Here is a 15,465-nt window from a genome sequence, read left to right as displayed (position 1 = left end):
GGAGATAGCTCTCAGTACAAGTGAGGGAATACAGGGGTAGGGGGGATAGCTCTCAGTACAAGTGAGGGAATACAGGGGTAGGGGAGATAGCTCTCAGTACAAGTGAGGGAATACAGGGGTAGGGGAGATAGCTCTCAGTACAAGTGAGGGAATACAGGGGTAGGGGGGATAGCTCTCAGTACAAGTGAGGGAATACAGGGGTAGGGGAGATAGCTCTCAGTACAAGTGAGGGAATACAGGGGTAGGGGAGATAGCTCTCAGTACAAGTGAGGGAATACAGGGGTAGGGGAGATAGCTCTCAGTACAAGTGAGGGAATACAGGGGTAGGGGAGATAGCTCTCAGTACAAGTGAGGGAATACAGGGGTAGGGGAGATAGCTCTCAGTACAAGTGAGGGAATACAGGGGTAGGGGGGATAGCTCTCAGTACAAGTGAGGGAATACAGGGGTAGGGGAGATAGCTCTCAGTACAAGTGAGGGAATACAGGGGTAGGGGAGATAGCTCTCAGTACAAGTGAGGGAATACAGGGGTAGGGGGGATAGCTCTCAGTACAAGTGAGGGAATACAGGGGTAGGGGGGATAGCTCTCAGTACAAGTGAGGGAATACAGGGGTAGGGGAGATAGCTCTCAGTACAAGTGAGGGAATACAGGGGTAGGGGGGATAGCTCTCAGTACAAGTGAGGGAATACAGGGGTAGGGGAGATAGCTCTCAGTACAAGTGAGGGAATACAGGGTTATGGGAGATAGCTCTCAGTACAAGTGAGGGAATACAGGGGTAGGGGGGATAGCTCTCAGTACAAGTGAGGGAATACAGGGGTAGGGAGATAGCTCTCAGTACAAGTGAGGGAATACAGGGGTAGGGAGATAGCTCTCAGTACAAGTGAGGGAATACAGGGGTAGGGGAGATAGCTCTCAGTACAAGTGAGGGAATACAGGGTTATGGGAGATAGCTCTCAGTACAAGTGAGGGAATACAGGGGTAGGGGGATAGCTCTCAGTACAAGTGAGGGAATACAGGGGTAGGGGAGATAGCTCTCAGTACAAGTGAGGGAATACAGGGGTAGGGGAGATAGCTCTCAGTACAAGTGAGGGAATACAGGGGTATGGGAGATAGCTCTCAGTACAAGTGAGGGAATACAGGGGTAGGGGAGATAGCTCTCAGTACAAGTGAGGGAATACAGGGGTAGGGAGATAGCTCTCAGTACAAGTGAGGGAATACAGGGTTATGGGAGATAGCTCTCAGTACAAGTGAGGGAAAACAGGGGTAGGGGGGATAGCTCTCAGTACAAGTGAGGGAATACAGGGGTATGGGGGATAGCTCTCAGTACAAGTGAGGGAATACAGGGGTAGGGGAGATAGCTCTCAGTACAAGTGAGGGAATACAGGGGTAGGGGGGATAGCTCTCAGTACAAGTGAGGGAATACAGGGGTATGGGAGATAGCTCTCAGTACAAGTGAGGGAATACAGGGGTAGGGGAGATAGCTCTCAGTACAAGTGAGGGAATACAGGGGTAGGGGAGATAGCTCTCAGTACAAGTGAGGGAATACAGGGGTAGGGGGGATAGCTCTCAGTACAAGTGAGGGAATACAGGGTTATGGGAGATAGCTCTCAGTACAAGTGAGGGAATACAGGGGTATGGGAGATAGCTCTCAGTACAAGTGAGGGAATACAGGGGTATGGGGAGATAGCTCTCAGTACAAGTGAGGGAATACAGGGGTAGGGGAGATAGCTCTCAGTACAAGTGAGGGAATACAGGGGTATGGGAGATAGCTCTCAGTACAAGTGAGGGAATACAGGGGTATGGGAGATAGCTCTCAGTACAAGTGAGGGAATACAGGGGTAGGGGAGATAGCTCTCAGTACAAGTGAGGGAATACAGGGGTAGGGGAGATAGCTCTCAGTACAAGTGAGGGAATACAGGGGTAGGGGAGATAGCTCTCAGTACAAGTGAGGGAATACAGGGGTATGGGAGATAGCTCTCAGTACAAGTGAGGGAATACAGGGGTATGGGAGATAGCTCTCAGTACAAGTGAGGGAATACAGGGGTAGGGGAGATAGCTCTCAGTACAAGTGAGGGAATACAGGGGTAGGGGAGATAGCTCTCAGTACAAGTGAGGGAATACAGGGGTAGGGGAGATAGCTCTTAGTACAAGTGAGGGAATACAGGGGTAGGGGGGATAGCTCTCAGTACAAGTGAGGGAATACAGGGGTATGGGAGATAGCTCTCAGTACAAGTGAGGGAATACAGGGGTAGGGGAGATAGCTCTCAGTACAAGTGAGGGAATACAGGGGTATGGGAGATAGCTCTCAGTACAAGTGAGGGAATACAGGGGTAGGGGAGATAGCTCTCAGTACAAGTGAGGGAATACAGGGGTAGGGGAGATAGCTCTCAGTACAAGTGAGGGAATACAGGGGTATGGGAGATAGCTCTCAGTACAAGTGAGGGAATACAGGGGTATGGGAGATAGCTCTCAGTACAAGTGAGGGAATACAGGGGTAGGGGAGATAGCTCTCAGTACAAGTGAGGGAATACAGGGGTAGGGGAGATAGCTCTCAGTACAAGTGAGGGAATACAGGGGGGTAGGGGAGATAGCTCTCAGTACAAGTGAGGGAATACAGGGGTAGGGGGGATAGCTCTCAGTACAAGTGAGGGAATACAGGGGTAGGGGAGATAGCTCTCAGTACAAGTGAGGGAATACAGGGGTAGGGGGGATAGCTCTCAGTACAAGTGAGGGAATACAGGGGTATGGGAGATAGCTCTCAGTACAAGTGAGGGAATACAGGGGTAGGGGAGATAGCTCTCAGTACAAGTGAGGGAATACAGGGGTAGGGGAGATAGCTCTCAGTACAAGTGAGGGAATACAGGGGTAGGGGAGATAGCTCTCAGTACAAGTGAGGGAATACAGGGGTATGGGAGATAGCTCTCAGTACAAGTGAGGGAATACAGGGGTAGGGGAGATAGCTCTCAGTACAAGTGAGGGAATACAGGGGTAGGGGAGATAGCTCTCAGTACAAGTGAGGGAATACAGGGGTAGGGGAGATAGCTCTCAGTACAAGTGAGGGAATACAGGGGTAGGGGAGATAGCTCTCAGTACAAGTGAGGGAATACAGGGGTAGGGGAGATAGCTCTCAGTACAAGTGAGGGAATACAGGGGTAGGGGGGATAGCTCTCAGTACAAGTGAGGGAATACAGGGGTAGGGGAGATAGCTCTCAGTACAAGTGAGGGAATACAGGGGTAGGGGAGATAGCTCTCAGTACAAGTGAGGGAATACAGGGGTAGGGGAGATAGCTCTCAGTACAAGTGAGGGAATACAGGGGTAGGGGGGATAGCTCTCAGTACAAGTGAGGGAATACAGGGGTAGGGGAGATAGCTCTCAGTACAAGTGAGGGAATACAGGGGTAGGGGAGATAGCTCTCAGTACAAGTGAGGGAATACAGGGGTAGGGGAGATAGCTCTCAGTACAAGTGAGGGAATACAGGGGTAGGGGAGATAGCTCTCAGTACAAGTGAGGGAATACAGGGGTAGGGGGGATAGCTCTCAGTACAAGTGAGGGAATACAGGGTTATGGGAGATAGCTCTCAGTACAAGTGAGGGAATACAGGGTTATGGGAGATAGCTCTCAGTACAAGTGAGGGAATACAGGGGTAGGGGAGATAGCTCTCAGTACAAGTGAGGGAATACAGGGGTAGGGGAGATAGCTCTCAGTACAAGTGAGGGAATACAGGGGTAGGGGAGATAGCTCTCAGTACAAGTGAGGGAATACAGGGGTAGGGGAGATAGCTCTCAGTACAAGTGAAGGAATACAGGGGTAGGGGGGATAGCTCTCAGTACAAGTGAGGGAATACAGGGGTATGGGAGATAGCTCTCAGTACAAGTGACGGAATACAGGGGTATGGGAGATAGCTCTCAGTACAAGTGAGGGAATACAGGGGTAGGGGAGATAGCTCTCAGTACAAGTGAGGGAATACAGGGGTATGGGAGATAGCTCTCAGTACAAGTGAGGGAATACAGGGGTAGGGGAGATAGCTCTCAGTACAAGTGAGGGAATACAGGGGTAGGGGGGATAGCTCTCAGTACAAGTGAGGGAATACAGGGGTAGGGGGGATAGCTCTCAGTACAAGTGAGGGAATACAGGGGTAGGGGAGATAGCTCTCAGTACAAGTGAGGGAATACAGGGGGTAGGGGAGATAGCTCTCAGTACAAGTGAGGGAATACAGGGGTATGGGAGATAGCTCTCAGTACAAGTGAGGGAATACAGGGGTAGGGGGGATAGCTCTCAGTACAAGTGAGGGAATACAGGGGTAGGGGAGATAGCTCTCAGTACAAGTGAGGGAATACAGGGGTATGGGAGATAGCTCTCAGTACAAGTGAGGGAATACAGGGGTATGGGGGATAGCTCTCAGTACAAGTGAGGGAATACAGGGTTATGGGAGATAGCTCTCAGTACAAGTGAGGGAATACAGGGGTATGGGAGATAGCTCTCAGTACAAGTGAGGGAATACAGGGGTAGGGGAGATAGCTCTCAGTACAAGTGAGGGAATACAGGGGTAGGGGAGATAGCTCTCAGTACAAGTGAGGGAATACAGGGGGTAGGGGAGATAGCTCTCAGTACAAGTGAGGGAATACAGGGGTAGGGGGGATAGCTCTCAGTACAAGTGAGGGAATACAGGGGTATGGGAGATAGCTCTCAGTACAAGTGAGGGAATACAGGGGTATGGGAGATAGCTCTCAGTACAAGTGAGGGAATACAGGGGTATGGGGGATAGCTCTCAGTACAAGTGAGGGAATACAGGGGTATGGGAGATAGCTCTCAGTACAAGTGAGGGAATACAGGGGGTAGGGGAGATAGCTCTCAGTACAAGTGAGGGAATACAGGGGTAGGGGAGATAGCTCTCAGTACAAGTGAGGGAATACAGGGGTAGGGGAGATAGCTCTCAGTACAAGTGAGGGAATACAGGGGTAGGGGAGATAGCTCTCAGTACAAGTGAGGGAATACAGGGGTAGGGGAGATAGCTCTCAGTACAAGTGAGGGAATACAGGGGTAGGGGGGATAGCTCTCAGTACAAGTGAGGGAATACAGGGGTAGGGGGGATAGCTCTCAGTACAAGTGAGGGAATACAGGGGTAGGGGAGATAGCTCTCAGTACAAGTGAGGGAATACAGGGGTAGGGGAGATAGCTCTCAGTACAAGTGAGGGAATACAGGGGTAGGGGAGATAGCTCTCAGTACAAGTGAGGGAATACAGGGGTAGGGGGGATAGCTCTCAGTACAAGTGAGGGAATACAGGGGTAGGGGGGATAGCTCTCAGTACAAGTGAGGGAATACAGGGGTAGGGGAGATAGCTCTCAGTACAAGTGAGGGAATACAGGGGGTAGGGGAGATAGCTCTCAGTACAAGTGAGGGAATACAGGGGTATGGGAGATAGCTCTCAGTACAAGTGAGGGAATACAGGGGTAGGGGGGATAGCTCTCAGTACAAGTGAGGGAATACAGGGGTAGGGGAGATAGCTCTCAGTACAAGTGAGGGAATACAGGGTTATGGGAGATAGCTCTCAGTACAAGTGAGGGAATACAGGGGTATGGGAGATAGCTCTCAGTACAAGTGAGGGAATACAGGGGTAGGGGAGATAGCTCTCAGTACAAGTGAGGGAATACAGGGGGTAGGGGAGATAGCTCTCAGTACAAGTGAGGGAATACAGGGGTAGGGGAGATAGCTCTCAGTACAAGTGAGAGAATACAGGGGTAGGGGAGATAGCTCTCAGTACAAGTGAGGGAATACAGGGGTAGGGGGGATAGCTCTCAGTACAAGTGAGGGAATACAGGGGTAGGGGAGATAGCTCTCAGTACAAGTGAGGGAATACAGGGTTATGGGAGATAGCTCTCAGTACAAGTGAGGGAATACAGGGGTATGGGAGATAGCTCTCAGTACAAGTGAGGGAATACAGGGGTAGGGGAGATAGCTCTCAGTACAAGTGAGGGAATACAGGGGTAGGGGAGATAGCTCTCAGTACAAGTGAGGGAATACAGGGGGTAGGGGAGATAGCTCTCAGTACAAGTGAGGGAATACAGGGGTAGGGGGGATAGCTCTCAGTACAAGTGAGGGAATACAGGGGTATGGGAGATAGCTCTCAGTACAAGTGAGGGAATACAGGGGTATGGGAGATAGCTCTCAGTACAAGTGAGGGAATACAGGGGTATGGGGGATAGCTCTCAGTACAAGTGAGGGAATACAGGGGTATGGGAGATAGCTCTCAGTACAAGTGAGGGAATACAGGGGGTAGGGGAGATAGCTCTCAGTACAAGTGAGGGAATACAGGGGTAGGGGAGATAGCTCTCAGTACAAGTGAGGGAATACAGGGGTAGGGGAGGTAGCTCTCAGTACAAGTGAGGGAATACAGGGGTAGGGGAGGTAGCTCTCAGTACAAGTGAGGGAATACAGGGTACAGGGTACAAGTTGCCCCAGGGACTGGTCCGATTGCCATCTTGGAGTCAGGAAGGAATTTTTTCCCCTCTGCAGCAAATTAGAGAGGCTTCAGATGGGGTTTTTGCCTTCCTCTGGATCAACTAGCAGTTAGGCAGGTTATACAGGTCCTTTTCAAAAAATTAGCATATTGTGATAAAGTTCATTATTTTCTGTAATGTACTGATAAACATTAGACTTTCATATATTTTAGATTCATTACACACAACTGAAGTAGTTCAAGCCTTTTCTTGTTTTAATATTGATGATTGTGGCATACAGCTCATGAAAACCCAAAATTCCTATCTCAAAAAATTAGCATATCATGAAAAGGTTCTCTAAACGAGCTATTAACCTAATCATCTGAATCAACTAATTAACTCTAAAAACCTTAAAAAGATTCCTGAGGCTTTTAGAAACTCCCAGCCTGGTTCATTACTCAAAACCGCAATCATGGGTAAGACTGCCGACCTGACTGCTGTCCAGAAGGCCATCATTGACACCCTCAAGCAAGAGGGTAAGACACAGAAAGAAATTTCTGAACGAATAGGCTGTTCCCAGAGTGCTGTATCAAGGCACCTCAGTGGGAAGTCTGTGGGAAGGAAAAAGTGTGGCAGAAAACGCTGCACAACGAGAAGAGGTGACTGGGTCCTGAGGAAGATTGTGGAGAAGGACCGATTCCTGACCTTGGGGGAGCTGCGGAAGCAGTGGACTGAGTCTGGAGTAGAAACATCCAGAGCCACCGTGTACAGGCGTGTGCAGGAAATGGGCTACAGGTGCTGCATTCCCCAGGTCAAGCCACTTTTGAACCAGAAACAGCGGCAGAAGCGCCTGACCTGGGCTACAGAGAAGCAGCACTGGACTGTTGCTCAGTGGTCCAAAGTATGTCATTCGGAAATCAAGGTGCCAGAGTCTGGAGGAAGACTGGGGAGAGGGAAATACCAAAATGCCTGAAGTCCAGTGTCAAGTACCCACAGTCAGTGATGGTCTGGGGTGCCATGTCAGCTGCTGGTGTTGGTCCACTGTGTTTTATCAAGGGCAGGGTCAATGCAGCTAGCTATCAGGAGATTTTGGAGCACTTCATGCTTCCATCTGCTGAAAAGCTTTATGGAGATGAAGATTTCATTTTTCAGCATGACCTGGCACCTGCTCACAGTGCCAAAACCACTGGTAAATGGTTTACTGACCATGGTATTACTGTGCTCAATTGGCCTGCCAACTCTCCTGACCTGAACCCCATAGAGAATCTGTGGGATATTGTGAAGAGAAAGTTGAGAGACACAAGAGCCAACACTCTGGATGAGCTTAAGGCCGCTATTGAAGCATCCTGGGCCTCCATAACACCTGAGCAGTGCCACAGGCTGATTGCCTCCATGCCACGCCACATTGAAGCAGTCATTTCTGCAAAAGGATTCCCAACCAAGTATTGAGTGCATAACTGAACATAATTATTTGAAGGTTGACTTTTTTTGTATTAAAAACACTTTTCTTTTATTGGTCGGATGAAATATGCTAATTTTTTGAGATAGGAATTTTGGGTTTTCATGAGCTGTATGCCACAATCATCAATATTAAAACAAGAAAAGGCTTGAACTACTTCAGTTGTGTGTAATGAATCTAAAATATATGGAAGTCTAATGTTTATCAGTACATTACAGAAAATAATGAACTTTATCACAATATGCTAATTTTTTGAAAAGGACCTGTATATAGGCATAAAGGTTGAACGTGATGGACGTACGTCTTTTTTCAACCTAACTTACTATGTTACTATGGGATACCGCAAAAGAGCGCTGATTTGTTTCTCTTGACGGGATTTTTAAATCTGCCCAAACTACATAATGTCGATTTTCTGACAGATAATGGTAGGGTTGGCCCATCTGAGGGCCCTATACACAGGCTAATAACCTGAGGAACTGGTCCATCAGCAGCTTTTATTGGCTCGTGTATGGTCACCTTTACACTCCCACAGAGGCAATGCTATATCTATGCCCCAGGTGAGCTTATAAAGAGCTTGTGAAGTTAGAAATCCCAATCATTCACTTGTACTGTACCTGTACTTGACCCCAACTAAGATATAATTACCCCTTATTGGGGGCAGAACAGCCCTATTGGGTTTATTTAATGGTTAAATGATTCCCTTTTCTCTGTAATAATAAAACAGTACCTGTACTTGATCCCAACTAAGATATAATTACCCCTTATTGGGGCAGAACAGCCCTATTGGGTTTATTTAATGGTTAAATGATTCCCTTTTCTCTGTAATAATAAAACAGTACCTGTACTTGATCCCAACTAAGATATAATTACCCCTTATTGGGGGCAGAACAGCCCTATTGGGTTTATTTAATGGTTAAATGTTTCCCTTTTCTCTGTAATAATAAAACAGTACCTGTACTTGATCCCAACTAAGATATAATTACCCCTTATTGGGGGCAGAACAGCCCTATTGGGTTTATTTAATGGTTAAATGATTCCCTTTTCTCTGTAATAATAAAACAGTACCTGTACTTGATCCCAACTAAGATATAATTACCCCTTATTGGGGCAGAACAGCCCTATTGGGTTTATTTCATGGTTAAATGATTCCCTTTTCTCTGTAATAATAAAACAGTACCTGTACTTGATCCCAACTAAGATATAATTACCCCTTATTGGGGCAGAACAGTCCTATTGGGTTTATTTCATGGTTAAATGATTCCCTTTTCTCTGTAATAATAAAACAGTACCTGTACTTGATCCCAACTAAGATATAATTACCCCTTATTGGGGCAGAACAGTCCTATTGGGTTTATTTCATGGTTAAATTATTCCCTTTTCTCTGTAATAATAAAACAGTACCTGTACTTGATCCCAACTAAGATATAATTACCCCTTATTGGATGCAAAACAATCCTATTGGGTTTAATTAATGGTTTATTGATTTTTTAGTAGACATAGGGGCAGATTTATCAAAACACGAGTTCAAATCCCGAATGGGAAAAATTCGGATTGGAAACGAAAATTTCTGAAGATCACAAATATCACGAAAATGCTTACGAAAAAATCGTATTAGTCACGATAATATCGTATTGGCGATACGAAAGTCACGGAATTTTCGTACCGAACCATTGTAAACAGCGGCAGAGCCTTTCCGAATTTGTCGCGCGGACGCTCGAAAATAATCGCACGGCCACGCGGAAAAACGACGAGAATACGCTCGGAGCGTTCGCATGAACACTCCGAGTGTTCAGGTCTTGGTAAATCTCCCCCTTAAGGAATGGAGATCCAAATTATGGAAAGCCCCCTTATCCGGAATACCCTTTGTCCCGAGCATTCTGGAAAAGGTGTCCTATACCTGTACTGGCCCTCAAATCATTATTCAAGTAATAGAAATCAGCTCTTCTCTAGCCATGACTCAGACTCCCAGAATTCCTTGCCTTTCTATTATTTTCCCAAGATGGCCGGGTATGGTGGGAAATGGAGCCTTAGCTGTAGAAGAGCTGATGGTCGATCCCATGTTGCAAAGGGGAAGCAAAGCCACAGACACTGCTTTCAATAGCAATTACACTTACAAATAACATTAAAATAACTGAAAATGTGTAATGAATGCATAATGGAAATCTCTGAAAATTAGATTTTCTTTTATTACGCAGACAAAATAAAAAAACAGTTTTTGGGTTGAAATCCCCTGTAATTGGGAACCTTGTTATCTAGGGAACAGGTATTTTTCAGCCTCAGAGCTTCCCTGAATGGCACGACCGGCGTTTCTAGCAGTAAATGGCAGCTGGCCAGCGGCAGCCATCCCAAACAGGAACATGAGGTTTTAGGACCTAGAACATCTGGAACTGAAATACGGCTAGTTAATTCCCCTCCCCTTGGGTTCCACCGAGAAATATTACATATATTATGGGGCTTATATATTTCTTTTTAGGCTTATATCTAAAGGGTCAGATGCATTAGGGGAAAGGACGTTATGAGATACTCACTCGATACTAGGAAGTCAGACTATTACTGGAGTATCTGAGTCACGTCTGATCTTTACAGACATTAACTCTGTAACAGAATGTCAGTCTCTTTGTGCCGGTAATTGATTACATCAAGAAGGCATTAATTACAGTCTGGGATCCACAATGACTATGCAGAATTCCTACAAACACTTTAATTAAAAAGTAACAATATTAATTATTCCGCCAGGGAAATTTCGGTGCTTCTAATATTTTAATGAGATTTCATATCCGAATGCAGCCTTTGGTGGTTTATCCAGTAGGGCTGGTTGGAAGCCCTATAAGCTTGTAGTAATGGTAGCGAAGGCCGAGTGATATCTCATGGAGCTGACTTTACTAGTGTCCGAGCAAAGTTACCCAGGGCCCTAGAGTTTCTGACGAAAGGGAAAGTAAAGGAACTCCAATGTGTCTCACAGCCGTGGAGGGACCTAGATCATGGGGTCTGCTTACTCTATGGAGGGAAGACACAGGTGGGCAAAAGGTGGCTGTGGGGGGCAGGAATGGGGCTGGCAGGGGGCTGGGAGTGGGTGGTCAAGGGGCCTGATAGGGATCTCTGTGCACTGGGGGCTGCATACATTAGTTACGCTACTGTTTTAATGTTCTACTTGTCCCTCATACTGGTCCATAACAGCTCTGGAGAGCTTCAGGTTCCACCAAACCAGCTTGAAAGACAATCATATCCCATAGGCTTAGCTCTGTTCCCCTGATGTCTGATGATGATGTCATTGTGTAATAATTTCATCATCATGCAACTGCTCATAATAAACAAACTGAACCAAAGAAGCAGTAGAACTAGGAACAAGCAATGGTTCCCAGTAAGGAAAGCTCAGCTGCAATGTGAAGTCCATTGTTCGAAATAAGCTTTTAAAAGAGGCTTGTGATGAATAAAGCCATTGTGGTCCTTTAGATAAATACGTTTTTTTAAGTTTAGTGCTGAATTGGAACCCTCTATTTACATTCTTGTTGTAAAGATTACAATGGATCCCACAAGTAATAGACCTAAAGGTGCCCATACACCGGCCAATTCTAGCTGCTGATATCGGTCCCTTAGACTGATTCGGCAGCTAATCGGCCCATGTATGGGCACTACCGATGGGCCTGCCCGACCAATATCTGGCCTGAAATTGGGCAGATATCGATCGGGCAGGTTAAAAAATCTAGTTGGATCGGGGACTGGCTTGTTGATGCGGTCCCCGAACCGACTTTGCCTATACCCGCCGTTATAATTCGATCATTTGGCCCCAGTGCCAAATGATCGAATTAGCATGGATTCTCCCGATATCGCCCACCCGTAGGTGGGGGATATCGGGAGAAGATCTACTCGCTTGGCGACATCGCCAAGCGAGCAGATCTGACGGTGTATGGCCACCTTTAGGCCTATGGGGAGCCACAAAATAATCTGTTTGGTCACACCCACCCATCATTGCTTGTTCATAGTTCTGCTGATGCCTCATTGGTTCAGTTTGTTTATTATAAACAATGACATGATGATGCAATTATTTACCAATGACATCATCATCAGACATCAGGGAAACAGAGCTAAGTCCATGGGATAAGATTGTCTTTCAAGCTCCAATGGATTTGGGGGAATTAAAATGTGTGGTTGGATCTTCTCCCAAACTGGATCAAAGGGATCTTGAAGGGGGTCCTAGGGCCAAACAATTGAATTACAAAGACAGGTTGTAACGACAGGTTGAAAATAAAACCTTCCCAATTGACACCTGCCCGATTTTCAGCCAGATATTGCTCGGGGAGACCCAATGGGGGGCCCATTCAAGGGCAGAAAAGCTGCCGAATTGGTTCCGTGTATGGCCACATTCTCACAGACAGTTGTTTCTAGGGAATTGGAGCTTCTGTTAGATAGAAGAAATGGTGTGTAAGACATTACTTACATTATTCTTTTGTACTGTGTTAGCCATGAATGTAGAAAAATGAATGGCAGCATTAGGCAGGCTCTCAGGCATGGACATCTATTAGGTCCCTTCTCCTGGCTTGCCTGCCTCCAAGTTCTGCAAGATGCCCCAACTCATTTATCCACAGAATTGCCAGGGACTTTCTTCAATAGCTGCCATTTGCAGTATGTACACAGCATAGCAATGGATCAAATATACATGCAGGGAAACACAGCGGGGGCCCTCTTAACAATTAGTGTTTGTACAATTACGTGGCTAATCCATAATATAAACATAAAGAATGCACCCTCGGCCCCAAAGAGCTCACAGTCTAATTAAAGATAATGAAAGCCACGCTGAGGAGAGGGGAGTGTTTGTACCTAGGCTGAGAGTCGGGGTGCACCTAAGTGCACTAGATCAATGAGTAAGGACTGTTTGGTGGCTGGAACTAGACTGTCTTGAGAAAATATAATATATTGGAAAGAGACTGGAGAATGTTCCTTCCGGATACACAGGACGCTCAGCTCAAAGTCTGCAATGGGAAAAGGGTCTCTTGTTTGGAAATAAGTGTATGAAAGAAATTCAAAAGCATAGAGCCAATAGCAGGACTAGACTGGGATTCAAAATAGGCCCTGGCATTTCAATTACATTGGCATGTCTATGGGGTCTTACGGCAGCCCCTCTGGCATTTGCCAGAATCCACAGCTGGGCAAGCTGTGGATTCTGAAGGATAATACTGGAGTTAAAATAACAGGGCAGGACATGCAAAGCAAGGAAGGCTGGGGCGGGAGTGGAATTACATATACATGTATATACAACACAGCCTGGATATCAGTAATATATACTGCATATACCTAACAAAACATACCTTTATCTATATATTTCACTCTTAGGGCCCCAACTGATTTCATGGCAGGACAATATCCCTCTCCTCCCTTCCCTAAAACCAAACCTGGTGAAAAAGCAGCGACCCGCTCTGAAGCCTGAGGAGATATATCCACAACAATTCCGCTTCTGCTCTTGCCTTCCTAAACATTTCTGCCCCCAAGAAAGATCAGTACTGAATAACTACTTTGTCCTACTATGTATCGGTGAATTCATGTGTGCGAGACACGTACATTGGAACCCTTTGTGCGTAAGTGATGAGAGAAGGAATCTAGAGCTTATGGCAAGCCAGATTAGTGGCCACTTTAGCACATCTTGTAGAGCTGGGTGCGTATCCAACCCATAGTGGTACTAAGTACCTTAAGACACAGGTTCTAGACTACGAGTTTGACTCCTGGGGGTGGGGGAAAGTTAGCAGGGTTGAGGCTTAGCCTTAAGGACAGTAAGGGAGAGATGTTGGTTGAGTTCTTATTTGGAGCCTACAGATTCTGGGAGGACTTCCCATACCAGTCAGTCGAACTGAAGAAGCTTCTCGGATGAGTAGTGAAACGTCTTCAATGATAACGTCAGCAAGTCCATTTGCTTTAGATTTACTTATACTAGCTGTACCGTCCTAAAGACAATGTGTAGCAGATTTGGAAACACAGCAGGACAACCCATACACCAAAGCTTTTTCATTTCCGTTAACTTTTTATATGAAGTAAGAAGCCAAAAAGACTGAAAACCACTGCTGTGTTGTTAGCCACTTTGGAATAGGAAGGTTATACTTGTAGCCCACAGGCAGCACTTTGCAAAGGTGTGGATCTAGCAAGTAAAGGCTACACATATATACATTTACAATTACTGGGATATAAGCATACATTATATACTGTATATAGGGTTAGCAGTGTAGTGATACTCTCATGAATGCACAATGTAGCACCACTACAGTCACACACACGTTCATACAACTGTCATAGATAATTCGTCATCAGTCGTCGCAGGCCAAGAATAAATATTCACTTTTGCAGAGGAGTAGGCACACACTGCACTCCAGCTGTTGTTAAACTACAACTCACAGATATACAGGTAAGAGAGATTGATGGCAGTTGAAGGCTGGAGTTGTAGTGCAACAACATCTGCTATGGAGCCCGGTATGGTCATTATTAATGGACAGAGATCAGTGCATACTCTATACTGCTTTACAGTGCTGTGCATCAATAGGTGTCGTTAGTTTACACTGATATAAACAGGCAATTTATTAATTAAGCTACTTTATCTCCCACTTAATAAGTCAGTTTATATTTACACAGCTCGTACAACAAAAATAATTCCCTTAGAGATGAAATGATGCACAATACACTATACAATACACTATACAATACACTGCCCAGGGCTACACCATTCCGCACAGAGCTCACTTATTGCTTCTGCTGTTCTCTAACAAGCAGTTTTTATGCACGGCCCTTGTAAAGAGACTGCTAGGCATTCCATAGGCATTCGAGCAATGAATTCAGTTGGTGTGAATGCATTTAGACGGAGCTGTCCTGCAGATGGAGAGCGTGCTACGATGGTGGGGGAATATTACACACACACACACACAGACGGAGGAGTTTTTACACATATACACTGAGGGAAGTGTGTGTTTATAGACAGCAGATACAGACACACACCTCCCTGCCTGTCCCTTCCCCAGCCAGGATCTTTTGTCAATGTCAGCATCAGCCCCCCCCCCCTTACCCACCCACCCCTCCCCCGTGGAACAGGCCAGCATCAGCACCAGTGAGCCTGGACAGCTCCATTGGCAGAGCCTGGGCTTACCTGAGTCAGTCTGGCCTGGAACATGAGCAGCAGGAAGATCATGGTGAAGAGGTGCATCCTATGGGGCGCAGGGGGGCTCCTCACACCTCTACATAGACCCCCAGGGCTAATCCTGCCCTCTTCTTCAGACTCCCTCCACATCCGCCTCTTCCTTTCACCCACCCTCCCTTCTTCCTCCTGTCTCTGTTTTTTTGTCCCTTCCTCTCTCTCTCCCTCCCTCCCCTTCATTCTATCTCTCCACCCTTAATCCCCCAGTCCTCTCTTCCCTCCCTCTCTCCTTATTCTCTTTCTTCCTTTCTTTTTTCTCTTCTTGCCCTCTATCCCTCCTTCGTGTCTCTCCCTCACTCCTCTTCTGCCAGTTTGGTGTCTCTCTCTCAGCAATAGCTGTCTGTCTCCTCTCTCCTCTCCTGCTCTCTCAGTCCCATCACTCTCTTCCCTGCCACCT

The 15,465-nt window shown here is 46.5% G+C and overlaps 1 protein-coding gene across 1 annotated transcript in view; it reads right to left on the bottom strand.

Annotated features, from left to right (window-relative positions):
- The window catches only part of olfm2 (olfactomedin 2), a 164,891-nt gene extending 149,756 nt beyond the window's left edge, over window positions 1–15,135 (bottom strand). Inside the window, 1 exon segment of the mRNA NM_001102802.1 lies at window positions 15,021–15,135. Coding sequence (NP_001096272.1) covers window positions 15,021–15,062 — 42 coding nt within the window. The 5' untranslated portion in view covers window positions 15,063–15,135.
- Window positions 15,136–15,465: the final 330 nt, after the last annotated feature.

Source organism: Xenopus tropicalis, chromosome 3, assembly GCF_000004195.4.
Source record: "Xenopus tropicalis strain Nigerian chromosome 3, UCB_Xtro_10.0, whole genome shotgun sequence".
NCBI classification, from domain to species: Eukaryota; Metazoa; Chordata; class Amphibia; order Anura; family Pipidae; genus Xenopus; species Xenopus tropicalis.
This window is presented reverse-complemented; position numbering and strand designations above follow the sequence as displayed.